The sequence below is a fragment of the Natrix helvetica genome (assembly GCF_964273705.1).
Source record: "Natrix helvetica genome assembly, chromosome: 16".
NCBI classification, from domain to species: Eukaryota; Metazoa; Chordata; class Lepidosauria; order Squamata; family Natricidae; genus Natrix; species Natrix helvetica.
In genome coordinates this window covers 6620660-6634634 of record NC_138563.1, presented here as the reverse complement: position 1 = coordinate 6634634, position 13975 = coordinate 6620660, and the positions used below count along the sequence as shown (strand labels likewise).

The 13975-nt window shown below is 46.8% G+C and overlaps 2 protein-coding genes across 3 annotated transcripts in view; both read right to left on the bottom strand.

The window, feature by feature from the left end:
* EHBP1L1 (EH domain binding protein 1 like 1) overlaps positions 1 to 214 on the bottom strand; it is a 45046-nt gene extending 44832 nt beyond the window's left edge. Inside the window, exon 1 of one of the 2 annotated variants that reach the window (XM_081968497.1) lies at positions 1 to 214. This exon is cut by the window's left edge and continues 11 nt beyond it. In XM_081968497.1, coding sequence (XP_081824623.1) covers positions 1 to 93 — 93 coding nt within the window. In that variant the 5' untranslated portion in view covers positions 94 to 214. The other variant, XM_081968496.1, reaches the window with a different exon arrangement.
* Positions 215 to 7412: 7198 nt separating this feature from the next.
* On the bottom strand, positions 7413 to 12770 carry FAM89B (family with sequence similarity 89 member B). The gene is made up of 2 exons (XM_081968382.1): positions 12061 to 12770; positions 7413 to 8903 (listed from the first exon to the last, which is right to left on the bottom strand). Exons 1-2 carry the CDS (start codon positions 12337 to 12339, stop codon positions 8619 to 8621), a joined length of 564 nt encoding a protein of 187 aa, XP_081824508.1. The 5' UTR covers positions 12340 to 12770; the 3' UTR covers positions 7413 to 8618.
* Between the last annotated feature and the right edge of the window lie 1205 nt (positions 12771 to 13975).

The window sequence follows — 13975 nt, the reverse complement described above, 5'->3', positions numbered from 1 at the left end:
GCACTCCACCACCAGCTCCTGGTAGCAGGCGACGAAGCGGAACTTGGCGGCCCGCTTGCCGACCCGCTGCAGCCGCTTCCAGACGGAGCTCATGGCCCCCCCACGGTTGGTCCTCTCACCGCCGCCCCATGCCCGGCGCCTCAGGAACGGCTGCCCCACAGCGAGGAAGTCCCGGCGACGGAGAAGCCAGAAAGTTGCCAGGAGGGCGGGAAGGAGGCGCGGCGGAGCTCCGGGAGGGAGGGGGCGGGGCCCAGGAAAGGGGAGGGGCCGAGAGGGGGCGTGGACGGGGGAGACGCCACGCCCCCTCCGACGGGAGTTCCCCGCAAGAATAACAGAAGAATAACTTTTAACTTTTGGGGGGGGATACCTCATGCTACAACTATTGAGAAGAGAAGAGAGGATAAGAGGAGAATAGAATAGAATAAAATAGAATAGAATAAATAGAATAGAATAGAATGTCATTCTGTTATTCTGTAAAATAATAGAATAAAATGTAAACTATAGAATAGAATAGCAAATGTAGTATAGAATAGAATGTATAGTATAGAATAGAATAGAAAATATAGCATAGAATAGAATGTAAACTATGGAATAGAATAGAAAATGTAGTATAGAGTGGAATGTAAACTACAGAATAGAATAGAATATAGAGTATGGAATAGAATGTCATTCTGTTATTCTGTAAAATAATAGAATAAAATGTAAACTATAGAATAGAATAGCAAATGTAGTATAGAATAGAATGTATAGTATAGAATAGAATGTAAACTATGGAATAGAATAGAAAATGTAGTATAGAGTGGAATGTAAACTACAGAATAGAATAGAATATAGAGTATGGAATAGAATGTCATTCTGTTATTCTGTAAAATAATAGAATAAAATGTAAACTATAGAATAAATAGAAAATATAGTATAGAATAGAATGTATAGTATAGAATAAATAGAAAATATAGTATAGAATAGAATGTATAGTATAGAATACAATAGAAAATATAGTATAGAATAGAATGTATAGTATAGAATAGAATAGAGAATGTAATATAGAGTAGAATATAAACTACAGAATAGAATAGAATATAGAGTATGGATTAGAATGTTATTCTGTTATTCTGTAAAATAATAGAATAAAATGTAAACTATAGAATAGAATAGAAAATATAGTATAGAATGGAATAAAATGTTATTCTGTTATTCCGTAAAATAATAGAATAGAATGTAAAATATCGAATAGAAAATATAGTATAAAATAGAATAGAACGTTATTCTGTTATTCTGTAAAATAATAGAATAAAATGTAAAATATTGAATGGAATAGAATGGAATGGAATAAGAGAGTTGAAAGGAACCTTGGAAGTCATCTAGTCCAACCCACAAGAAATGGAGTCCCCTCCCCCCCATCGGAGCCGGACAGGAGGCCGCAAGGAAATCCCAGGTTTGCTGGGAAGTCCCCCCCCCAAAAAAAACCCTCCCAGAAACATCCATGTGTCCAGGAAAATCACTGGAGATACTTAAATTTAAAACCTGCTCTGTTCAAGGCAAGCCAAAGCATCAACGCAGCCGATTTACTTTTAAAAACTCCAGGTGACTGAATATTGCTTTAATTCGGTAACCGGGTCAAGGGTGTTGTGTAAACACGGGCCTAAGAGTGCCGGCCTACTGGCCTGCGTTGGCTTCTTGTTTTTCCTCCTTCCTCCCCAGCCTTTTCCTTGCATGCTGACTCCCTCTGATGGAAAGCATGAGGTCATAGGGAGCTTCCTGGATTTTATTGTTTTGGCAGCCGTTTGGAAAGGAAGAAAAAAAAAACGCCAGTATGTATACGTGCACAGGAGGATGCAAAGAAATACACATACATCAAAATAAAAAACTCCTTTCGAGACGGCCTTGCCTCTTTTTTTTTTTCCCTCCCTCCTTCCTTCCTTCCCTCGTTTCTGCCTTTTCGGAGGCTTCGTTTCTGGCTCCGGCGAGATAAATAAAGAACCTGTAAGCCGATCCTGGATTCCAGCTTTGCTCCCGGATGGACGTGGCCGTCATGCCCCCAAATTTAGCAACTGAGGGACAGATACTTCTCCGGATACGCCCTCCCCAAAGGGTTGGGGTTGAGTGGGTGTCTGTGTATGTTCAAACACAAATAGATGATATATGAAATTTATAACAACAGAGTGCCAGACTTGGAAGAGAATCTAGAGTAAAAATACAGAAGAGAAGTTGGAAGGGATCTTGGAGGTCTTCTAGTCCAACCCCCTGCTTAGGCAGGAAACCCTATACCGTTTCAGACCAATGGATGTCCAATCTCTTCTTCAAAACTTCCAGTGTTGGAGCATTCACAACTTCTGGTGGCAAGCTGTTCCACTGATTAATTCTTCTCGCCGTCAGGAAATGTCTCCTTAGCTCTAGGTTGCTTGTCTCCTTGATAAATTTCCACCCATTGCTTCTTCTCCTACATGATAGCTGTCTTCCAATATTTGAGGAGCTGCCACCAAGAAGGGGGGGGGGTTCTTCTTCGCCTCCTCCCCCTTCTATATATAACAACGGCTCTGTGTGTGTTTGTGTGTGTGCATTCCAGCATAACCCTGGAACGCCTCGAGCAATTTCAGCCAAACTTGGTAGACGGATGACTTACTCTTTGGAAACAAATAGGGGTAAGACACCCCTAACGCCCCTCGGGGTGTGTATTCCGTTAAGATACAGCCTGTTGTGCCTTAAGATGGCTTCTACTGTAAGGCTGTAAAATGGCTTCTACCGTACAGCGCAGTGGAGCTGCCATGGTAACGGTTTCAAAGTACTCCACCAGGGGGATCCCTCTGGTAAGGGGGAAAATCCAACATTAGAAATTCCGCTTGGTCCGGATATTTCCCCCCTATAAATAAATACCCGGGCAACGGCAGGTTCTCGCCTAGTTTATTATACATTTCCCCATCCTGGGAGCCATGTGGCCCAAAGACTGAGGATCTTTGACGTCCGACAGGAAGGAGAGGGCACCTCTGCCCTCACGTGGAATTCTTCGCCTCTCTTTCCCTCTAACTTGGCACCGCTCAGGATCCACATCTTTTCTTTTTTAAAAAATTGGCCCAGGCTGAGAACGATGAGTCATTTCCCTGAAAAAGAAAAGAAAAGAAAAGGAGGAAGCCAAAAACCGAATGCAAAAGATGGGTGTGGCTCCTGAGAAACTTTGCTTTTTCGAGATGACGAGAGAAATTTTTCGCCCCGGTTTGGTGCGTTGAGAGAGAAATCCAAGAGTCCAAGGGAGGACCATTTTTTTCACACTTACGACCGTTGTGGCATTCCCCGTGGCCATGTGATCAAAATTCAGGCGCTTGGCCACTGACTCCTATTTATGACGGCTGCCTGCCCCAGGGTCAGGCGATCCCCTTTTGCGACCTTTTGACAAGCAAAGACAAGGGGGAAGCCAGGTTCGCTTAGCGACTGTGTGGCTAACTTCAGCACTCCAGGGATTCCCTTAACAGCGATGGCAAGGAAGGTTGTAAAACGGGGCAAAATTCACTGAACAACTGTCCTGCTTAGTAACAGAAACTTTGGGCTCCGTTTGGGTCGTAAGTTTAAAAACTATCTGTAATCGGAGCAAAGATTCTCGTCTTGTTCAACTTTTAAGATGTGTGGACTTCAACTCCCAGATATGCATACTTGCTGGCCGGGGAAATCTGGGAGTTGAAGTTCACCCTTCTGTTTGTTTTCAACTTTGAGAAACCCAGATTTCGCCCAACCCAAGTCCCATTGTGGCTGTTCTGTGCACTGCAAACACAACAGGAAACCACAGACAATGGCCCAGGAAGCTTTTGTGCTCCAGAGGTGGAAACAAATCCAGGACAAGGAGGTAAAAGTTCATTCAAACCGGGGCTCCTTAAAATCTGTTGGCTAGGGTGCAAAATGAAAATGGAGAATGTAAACAGCGCCTCTGAGCATGCACAGAGTAGATTTCCGGGTCACAGCTGGCCTTCCCCACTCCTGAAAAGCAGGGGATGGAGGAGGACGAAAATCAAATGTGGAACGCCTTGAATCTTGGCGTTCCAGCTGTTTAGAAGGGGAACTTACGAAATGTGCAGATGATACTAAGCTGGAAGGAATAGCCAACACTCCAGAAGACAGATCCAGATGGATCTTGAGAGACTTGAACCCTGGGCCCTAGCTAACAAAATGAAATCCAACGTAGAAAAAAGTGAGGTCTTCCACTTAGGCAAGAAAAACCAGAAGGACATATATAGACTAGATGAAACCAGACTTAATAGCAGTAACTCTGATAGGCATCTTGGAGTCTTAGTGGACAACCAGCTAAATAAGAGCCAGCAGCCAAAAAAGCCAATGCAATCCTAAACTGCATTAACAGAAGGATACAATCAAGTTAGGTACTAATACCATTTTATAAAGCCCTAGTAAGACCACACCTAGAGTCCTGCATCCAGTTGTGGTCACCGCACTATAAAAAAGAGGTTGAGACTCTAGAAAAAGTGCAGAGAAGAGCAACCAGGATGATGAGGGGACTGAAGGCTAAAACATACGATGAACGGTTGCAGGAAATGGGCATGGTTAGTCTACTGAAGAGAAGGACCAGGGGAGACAGGAGAGCATCTTCCAATATTTGAGGGGCTGCCCCCAAAGAAGAAAGGGTCAAGCTATTTTCCAAAGCATCTGAAAGCCAGACAAGGAAGAATGGATGGAAACTGTCCAAGGAGAGATTCAACCTGGAAATAAGGAGGAATTTTTTGACAGGGAGAACCATCAACCCATGGAACAGAAGTTGACTTCGGAAGTTGTGGGAGCTTCATCCCCGGAGGCTTTCAAGAAGAGACTGGACTGCCCTCTGTCGGAAATGTAGGGTCTCCTGCTTGGACATAGGGGTTGGACTAGATGGCCTACAAGGTCCCTTCCAACTCTGTTCATCTCAATCTGTTTTATCCTGAAGCAGCCACCACACCTGGAGACAGATTCGTCCACGGCTGAAACAGATTTTTACCCTCCAGAAATCCACCCTGATGTTTTAAATGAGATCCAGGTCACCGCAAGGGCTTTTGCAAGCCTTACTTTCCGTTGTGATTCCCGTCACTCTGCAAGCTAAGAACTCGCGGCTTGGAATGGAATACACTCCGGCCCTTTGGTCAAGAGACGGTCCCTTTATTTCTTGCGCTTCTCCCCCTTTTGCTGCCGTGGATGGTGGGGGGAAAAATGGCCCATCCAACTTCCCAAAATATTCATTAGCTATCCAACTTTGTCTTCTTCTCTCCCAGAAGAATGAAATATTCTAGGAAATATTAAACAGGCAGAATATTATATTTTCCCTGGATGAGAAATGGAGAAAAGTGGGTTTTTTTAAGAGGCAGGAAGCAGACTCACTCTTAACAGCCCCCACCCTCCTCAAAAGCCCACAGCAGATGTCCGGACTCAAGAGATAAAGAGATAGCTAGGTCTATTCATAAGCAAAAGCCCTCACCCAAGATCCAACACAGGTAGGATTCGCCCTCTGCCCATCTAGCAACAGAACTCATCACATGGCCCGTGGGGAGATTACATCACCCAGCAAGGATCAACCAAGCTTGGGACTCAGGACACTATAAAGTTACCCCTGTATGTCCCCATGGGAGTCTGACAACCAATCAGGATACATATCTTACACAGGAACAGGAAGCTCCAAGGCAGGGCCCAAGAAATGATATAAATCACTCTGTCTGTCTGTCTCTCTTTCTGTCTCTCTCTCTCTCTGTCACTTTCTCTCTCTCTCTGTCTATCGCTCTCTGTGTCTCTGTGTGTGTGTGTCTCTCTCTCTGTCTCTGTGTCTCTCTCTGTGTGTCTCTCTCTGTCACTTTCTCTCTCTCTCTCTCTTTCCCCCCTCCAGGACCAAAAAACCCCATGTGGTCCTGGCCACCATTAAACCATCTTTCCAAGCAGCCTCCGTGTTTCCGGTGTCTTTCTCCCCATTTTAACCCAGATGGACATTTCTCCCAACACGTCAAAGGATGGGAAGGAGGAGAAGCAAAACTTTTGCAACCCATTATCCTCTTCCCAAACGCGCTCGGAATTTATTTCAAGCCTCTGAAGACCCATCATCATCATCATCATCATCATCATCATCATCATCATACTATCAGAAAACCATATGCAATTAAATATTTAGCCAAGGTAACCCGGCGAGGGCCAGGAGGACAGTCATAAAATCCAACCAAGGAAATATGGGCCAGATTTTAAAAAACAAACAAACCAAAAACAACCCCAAACAAATGTTGTCTATAGCAACATTCCTCACTAACTATTTCTTCGCAGGGTGCAGTTGAGGAGAAAGTGGGGTGCGTTATTCTCCCCCCCCCCACAAGGAAGCTAACACCATCATGCAAAAAACCTATTTGCCTGGCTTACCTGTGGCAGGCTCACACATTTGTGCAAAGCACACCCCTTTGCTAAATAAACTGCACAAATCTTTTTTAAGTCTTAACAATTTAAGTCTTATCCAAAGCCTTTAATCGGAGCTTAAAACTATGGCTTCTCTGATATGTTGGTAAAGTTAAAGGTTCCCCTCGCACGTATGTGCTAGCCGTTCCCGACTCTAGGGGGCGGTGCTCATCTCCGTTTCAAAGCCGAAGAGCCAGCGCTATCCGAAGACATCTCCGTGGTCATGTGGCCGGCATGATTCAACACCGAAGGCGCGCGGAACGCTCTTCCCTTCCCACCAAAGGTGGTTCCTATTTTTCTACTTGCATTTTTTACATGCCTTCGAACCGCTAGGTTGGCAGAAGCCGGGACAAGTCACGGGAGCTCACTCCATTACGCGGCGCTAGGGACTTGAACCGCTGAGCTGCCGACCTTTCTGCTCGACAAGCTCAACCTCTTAGCTCCTGAGCCACCATGATATGCTAAATCAAAGCTAAATCAAATCCACTGGGGTGGGGGCAATTCACACCTCCCAGGCAGTCCTATTCTATGTTTATGCTAAAGGTTTTCAGCAGCAACATGCCAGATGCAAAAAGAAAGTGCATTAAAGAGTTTTCACCCACCCACCCACCCCTCAACCCACCCAATCTCCCCTACATTTTTAACCCAGTCATCCCATTCTTGCAAGTTTCTGCTGCAAAATAAAAAAAAAAAGGAAAGTGTAGGAAAGTATAGTAAAGTAAAGTAAAGTAAAAGTAAAGTGAAGTATAGTAAAGTAAAAGTAAAGTAGAAGTAAAGTAAAAGTAAAGTAAAGTGTAGGAAAGTATAGTAAAGTAAAGTAAAAGTAAAGTGAAGTATAGTAAAGTAAAAGTAAAGTAGAAGTAAAGTAAAAGTAAAGTGTAGGAAAGTATAAAGTAAAGTAAAGTAAAAGTAAAGTGAAGTATAGTAAAGTAAAAGTAAAGTAAAAGTAAAAGTAAAAGTAAAGTAAAAGTAAAGTAAAAGTAAAGTAAAAGTAAAGTAAAAGTAAAGTAAAAGTAAAGTAAAAGTAAAGTAAAAGTAAAGTAAAAGTAAAGTAAAAGCAAAGTAAAAGCAAAGTAAAAGCAAAGTAAAAGTAAAGTAAAAGTAAAGTAAAAGTAAAGTGTAGGAAAGTATAGTATAGGAAAGTGTAGGAAAGTGTAGGAAAGTATAGAAAAGTAAAAGTAAAAGTAAAGTAAATACATTTGCAATACAAGTGTCTATAGTTTTTTGTTTTAAGGTCCTTGTCCAAAGCTTGGATCCTCAGAATGCATGCTGGACTGCCCATCCCTGTTTCAAAAAGAAATTAAGTTCCTAGTCCTCATGATTCCTGTTAGGTAGATTGGAAGGTATTAAACCCAGGCCTTTTGGGACAAGGAAAAGTCTCGGCCACTGTCTGCAGTTCTTAACTCCTTTTGGGGATGTCATTAGTACCGCAGGGGAGCAAAAAGGACCAGCACCCCCAAATTCCATCCAGTAAACCTGGCAGTTTTGGAAGAAGGAGAAAGAGGCAAGGGGAAGGCCTGAATCTTGCAGAGGTGCAGCCAGGCCTTTCTCATCCGCTAAATATCGAAAGAGCTTCAGAGGCGACCCGTGCATCTCCACGCAAGGACAGGTAAATTGGATAAACTCAACTTTTGCCCAGGAGAGGCCGGCATCCTGAAGAAGGGACACAAAGCCATCCTCTGTTTTGCTCCCAGGAAAAAATCCATCACAAAGTATCTCCGTGTTTCTGGCCATTGACCGAATAAATAAAACCCATTTCCATTTCCCCAAATCTGCTTCCAATTCCAGACGGCGGTCTTGTCCTCCACGTGGGCTGAAAATTCTGGAAATTGGAGGAAAAAGACCCCAGATCCTTGCCGGGCGGGGGAGAGAAGCCGGAAGACGGAGAGGCATTTTTTTTAGGAAATTCAAGTGATGTCCCAGTGACATTTCGACCTTCCCTGCGTTTTTCCCGATGCTTTTTTCGAAGACAATCCCAAAACGGGGAGAAAAATCTCCAAATTGGATCCCTGCGAACCCTCTCTTTTTGAAAAGGCCAAAGAAATCCTGTCGATTTATCCAGGGAAACCTGATCCGGGAAGCAGGGGAAAGGAACGAAGTCAAAAGCTGAAAAGAGGCCGGGTCGTTCCCAGAAAACAAAACAAAACAAAAATCAGGATGTCTTATTCCAATCCAAAAATCCCAGCTGGGCTTTCCCGATGTGGTTTTCCACGCCCGGCTCAGATGGCAATATGGAAAGAGTCCTTAAGCCACTGATCCCGAGAGTTTTGGGGATGAAGGAAACGCAGCTGCTGGGCCGGAAGGGCTTCCCGGGGCCCATCCGGACTTAACGGATCCAGGTCGAAATCTTCTTCCTCGTCCGAGAAGCCGTTTTCGGCAGCCATGCTGCCTTCCGAGTGGAGCGAGGATGACATGTCTTGGAAGAGGCTCTTGAACTCCTGGATGGACTCGTACAGGGACCAGAGCTGGCAAAGAAGGGACATGTCCAGTTGTCGGAGTCCCACCTGCAGAAGGGACGGAAAGCAGATCTTGAGCTGTGGAGCTGCCGGGATTCGAACCGGGGGGGACGTTTAGCCGGAAAGCGCTGCCTCAGATCAAGAACTGCATCTTTCTAGTATTTGGCAATGTTGACAAAGGTAAGACAAGTGGACTTCAATTCCCAGAATTCTTTAAGACGTCTAGACTAAATCTCCCAGAATTCCCCAGTCAGCATGCTTTAAGAGGGGTGGACCTCAACTCCCAGAATCCCCCAGCCAGCATGCTTTAAGAGGGGTGGACCTCAACTCCCAGAATTCCCCAGCCAGCATGCTTTAAGATGGGTGGACTTCACCTCCCAGAATCCCCCAGCCAGCATGCTTTAAGAGGGGTGGACTTCAACTCCCAGAATCCCCCAGCCGGCATGCTTTAAGAGGGCTGACCTTCAAGTCCCATAAAAAAACAAACCAACAAAAACTAAACAACTAAGGGGTATAAAGCTGGATGTGGTTTTGTGAGCCGCAAATGGGACAAAACGGCTGGCTGGGGAATTCTGGGAGTTGAAATCCTTAAGTTTCAAAGTTGCCAAAGTTAGCCAATCTTGCTTTTTTAGAATAAAATCAGCCAAACTGCCCCAGCTTTGAAATCCACAAAACTTTGAAATTAGTTCTGTGGGATTTTACTACCCTCTAGTGGAAGCACCTTGTACTGCACACGTTTTGAACGGTTAATTTTTTCCTCCCCTATCTAATTTCATTGCTTGTTGCTCTTCTCTGCACTTTTTCTAGAGTCTCAACATCTTTTGAACATCGATGTCCAAGATCTCATTTCGGGTGAGACAAGCCAGTTGTGGGAACACTGCCATCCTGTCTGTAGTTCAGTCACTCATCTTTACTTTATTTTTATTTATATGCCGCCCATTCTCGGTCTATGGGTGCCTGTTGACTCTGATTTATTTTAGGGGAGTGGGTCGAAAACCATGACTGACTCTGATCGAACTACTTTCCATTCTCTAAAACTCTTTATTTAGGTTTCTGGAAAGTTTGAACTTTCCGGTGAAATACAACTCCGTCTATTTAGCAGCATAACAGAATTGGAAGGGATCTTGGAGGTCTTCTAGTCCATCCCTCTGCTCAAGCAGGAGGTTGCTGATATGTATGCAAGCACGCAAAGCGCCCAGGGAATTAATCATGTGGTTAACAAAATCTTGACTTAGGATGTTACCCATTTAAACACTAAGATTTACTAATATGAATGTGTACGTTCGATCATATAGGAGTTCAATGGCCTGGCAACGGTGCCCCTTCCCCAAATGAAGCTATTATTCAGCTGATTTGAAAGCTCTCTCTGCATTGATGGGGTTGGGGGGGTGGGAAATCAGGTGCACCCCCCTGCCCTGAAATTACCAACCATGGGACCCAGGGAGGATGAAGTCCCTGCTCAGCTCTCCCCCTCTTCCTTGCCTACCTTGCAGGGCTATTGTACGGTTAAACCCTGAAACCACACCCATCCTATGTGGTCTACTGGTTGAGGCGCCAGTTTAGAAACCAGGAGATGGTGAGTTCTAGTCCCACCTTGGCAGAAAAGCCAGTTGGGTGACTTTGGGCCAATCACCAGGAGACGGTGAATTCTAGTCCCGCCTTAGACATGAAAGCCAGTTGGGTGACTTTGGGCCAATCACCAAGAGACAGTGAGTTCTAGTCCCGCCTTAGACATGAAAGCCAGTTGGGTGACTTTGGGCCAATCAGCAGGAGACGGTGAGTTCTAGTCCCGCCTTAGACATGAAAGCCAGTTGGGTGACTTTGGGCCAATCACCAGGAGACAGTGAGTTCTAGTCCCGCCTTAGCCATGAAAACCAGTTGGGTGACTTTGGGCCAATCACCAGGAGTCCTGAGTTCTTGGCCAATCTCTCTCTCTCTCTTCCCCCCACCCTCCTCTGTCTGTCAAACCCACCTCACAAGGTTGTTGTTGTGGGCAAAATAAGGAGGAAGCCAATTTTGTTGGATATGTTCTCTGCCTTGAGTTATTTGTAAAAACCACAAAGGTGAGAAACTAAACAAATAACATCAAATAAACCAAGGCCCCGCCCCCCACTGCACCAAATTTAGACCTTGGCATGATGCCAGTGGTTAATTTTAGACCTGCAACTTTGCCTTTTGTGGGGCAAGTGGGATCCCTTGCAGAACACGCCGGCCCCCTCCCACGCCCCAGGCTAATTTTTCACAAACTGCCTTCTCTCATTATTATTATTTTTTTGGGGGGGGGGGGAAGCACCCCGCTTCCAACTCGTACCGACCCCGGGTTCAAAGCCTCCCAGCCCAGCCTCTCCTACAAAGGTGCCTCTATTCCTTGCAAGGCGCTTTTTTTAAAAAAAGTGTTTGCTTTGCACCCGGGTGAGCCGTGGGAAAAGGGGTGCTTTCGTGTTGTCGTTCCCCCCCCCCCCCGTGAAGAAAACGGGTGGCGGCAAATTTAGGGTGTGAGGGGAGGTGTGGAAATGAAATGAATGGATCGAATGGAAGTGGTGGGAGCTTCATCCCTGGAGGCTTTCAAGAAGAAACCGGACTGCCCTCTGTCAGAAATGGTGTAGGGTCTCCTGCTTGGGGCAGAGGGGGTTGGACTAGATGACCTCCAAGCCCCTCCCAACTCTTCTTATTCTGTTATTATTCTATTATTCAGCAGTTGTAGGGGCTTCATCCCTGGAAGCTTTCAAAAAGAGACTGGACTGCCGTTTGTCAGAAATGGTGTAGGGGTCTCCTGCTTGGGGCGGAGGGGGGTTGGACTAGATGACCTCCAAGGCCCCTTCCAATTCTTCTTATTCTGTTATTATTCTATTATTCAGCAGTTGTAGGGGCTTCATCCCTGGAAGCTTTCAAAAAGAGACTGGGCTGCCCTTTATCAGAAATGGCATAGGGGTCTCCTGCTTGGGGCAGAGGGGGGTTGGACTAGATGACCTCCAAGGCCCGTTCCAACTCTGTTTCTCTGGAAATAAATACCCTAAGTCCTTGGGGTGGGCAAGGTGGGAAATGGGTGTTTTCTGACCGTCCACCCCTGCAAGGTGGGCTCAGGTGAGGGGGGGGGGGTTCGCCCTAAGTAGAGCTGGGCATCTTGAAAGGACCCCCAACCCAGAGAGCCTTTTGGGGAGGGGGGGGGGTGCAAAGCCATCAGAAGCCCCCGGGCATAGCTCACCATCTCCTTCCGCAGCACGGCCAGCGCGGCATCCAGGTTGGCGGGCCTGGGGGGTCGCAAGGGGGTCGCCGGGGGCTTCTCCCCGGCGGGGGCCGCCTGGGCTTGGCGCAGGTCGTCCTGGATGCGCGACTTCTTGCTGTAGACCTTCTGGATCTCGCGCCACGAGCCGCCGCTGGAGTTGAGGATGCCGCTCAGCCCTTTGGGCAGCGGGGGCAACCCCTCCAGCGCGCACGCCTGGCCGCCGGCCGGGGGCTCCGGCGGGGAGCAGCTCGTGGCCATTGGGGGGGGGTAGGGGGGCACTCGGCCTATGCTCAGAGGCACTCGGCCCCCGCGGCTGCTGCAGCGCCCTATCGGCTGCACGCCGGCCTTTTGTCTGCGGCGGTTGCTGCTGCTGCTGCGCCCGGATCGCCCGCAAGGACGCCGCAGCCGCTTAAAGGGGCCCCGCCGGGCGGCCCGGGAGGCAGCGCAGCCTCTGGCTCGGCGGGGCAGGAGCCGCTGCGCTGGGCGAGCCTCTGCGCGATTCCCCACCTGCCACGACCGGGATCCACGGGGCAGATGGAGCGCTTTCCTTGCTTTCTCTGTCCTTTCTTTCTTTCCTTCCTTCGTTCTCTCTATTCCTCCCTTTTCTTTCTTTCCATTCGACCTTCCTTGTCAAATGTCTCTAGGTTTTTCCTTCTGTCCGTTCTTTTCGCCTTCCCTTCCTTCTCTCCCTTTTCCATCCTGTTATTTCTCATTATCTTCCTTCCTTCCTCCCTTTCCTTTTTACCTCCCTCCTTTCTTTCCTCCCCTCCCTTTCTCTTTACCGTCCTTCTTTCCTTTACGTCCCACCCTCCTTTCCTCCCTCCCTTTCTCTTTACCTTCCTCCCTCTTCTTTCCTTCCATTCTTTCTTTACCTCCTTTCCTCCCTCCTTTCCTTCCATTCCCTTTCTTTACTTCCCTTCCTCCTTTCTTCCATTCCCAACCTCCCTCTTCTTCCTTCCCTCCCTTTCTTTACCTTCCTCCCTCTTCTTTCCTTCCATTCTTTCTTTGCTTTCTTTCCTCCCTCCTTTCCTTCCATTCCCTTTCTTTCCTTCCCTTCCTCCCTCCTTTCTTCCATTCCCAACCTCCCTCTTCTTCCTTCCCTCCCTTTCTCTTTCCCTTCCTTCTGTCCTTCCCTCCCCTTCTTTCTCCCTCCTCCTAATTTCTTTCTTTCTCTTTCTTCTTCATTTGGGCATTGCACCTGTTTACACGATGCCGCCTATTGTTCAATTGAGTTGCTTCTTAGAACTCCGCCAGAGAGATTAACAAGTTGTGCCAACAGGGCCCGGATTCGGTGCGGCCAAGGGGGGGGAGGAAATGCCAGACTTTCCCCATTTTGGTTTGCTGAAGGGGCAAAAGATGAATCAGGTCCAATCTTGGGGGTGGGGGCTCAAACTTGTGGGTCTACTTTCTGGAAGAAGTTGCCCTCTTTCCTCGAGTCCCAAGAGCGGCATCTGGGCAAGACCAGAAACAGCCAAATAAGAGCCTCCTGCCTAGACTTGGGTGTGAAGGTCTTTTGAAGGACTCTTTGATCAATGCCAAGCTTGACCAAGCAGCCTAAAGCCCAGTTTAAAGGCTACATTAATGGGTACCACGAATATTTGCCTCCCTCTAGCTAGGAAATCCAGAACTGTTGCAGAGCCAGTTTCAAAGTAGTCCACAGGAGAAACGACACCACTGTGGCCTTTCTCTGGCCTTGTTTTGGGGTAAAAAATCCAGGTCTGAACTGCATGATCCCTTCAGAAGATCAAGGCGAGGGCAAAATCTCCCTGCTTTTCCAGCCACTTTCCACTTAGCTATCCTTGGAGACCATAAAAACTTGTAAATTTGTTCATTTCTCCCACTCTGCAGCTCTCGAAGACGGCCAGCCAACTGTATTCTTTGCCTTCCCTGCTTA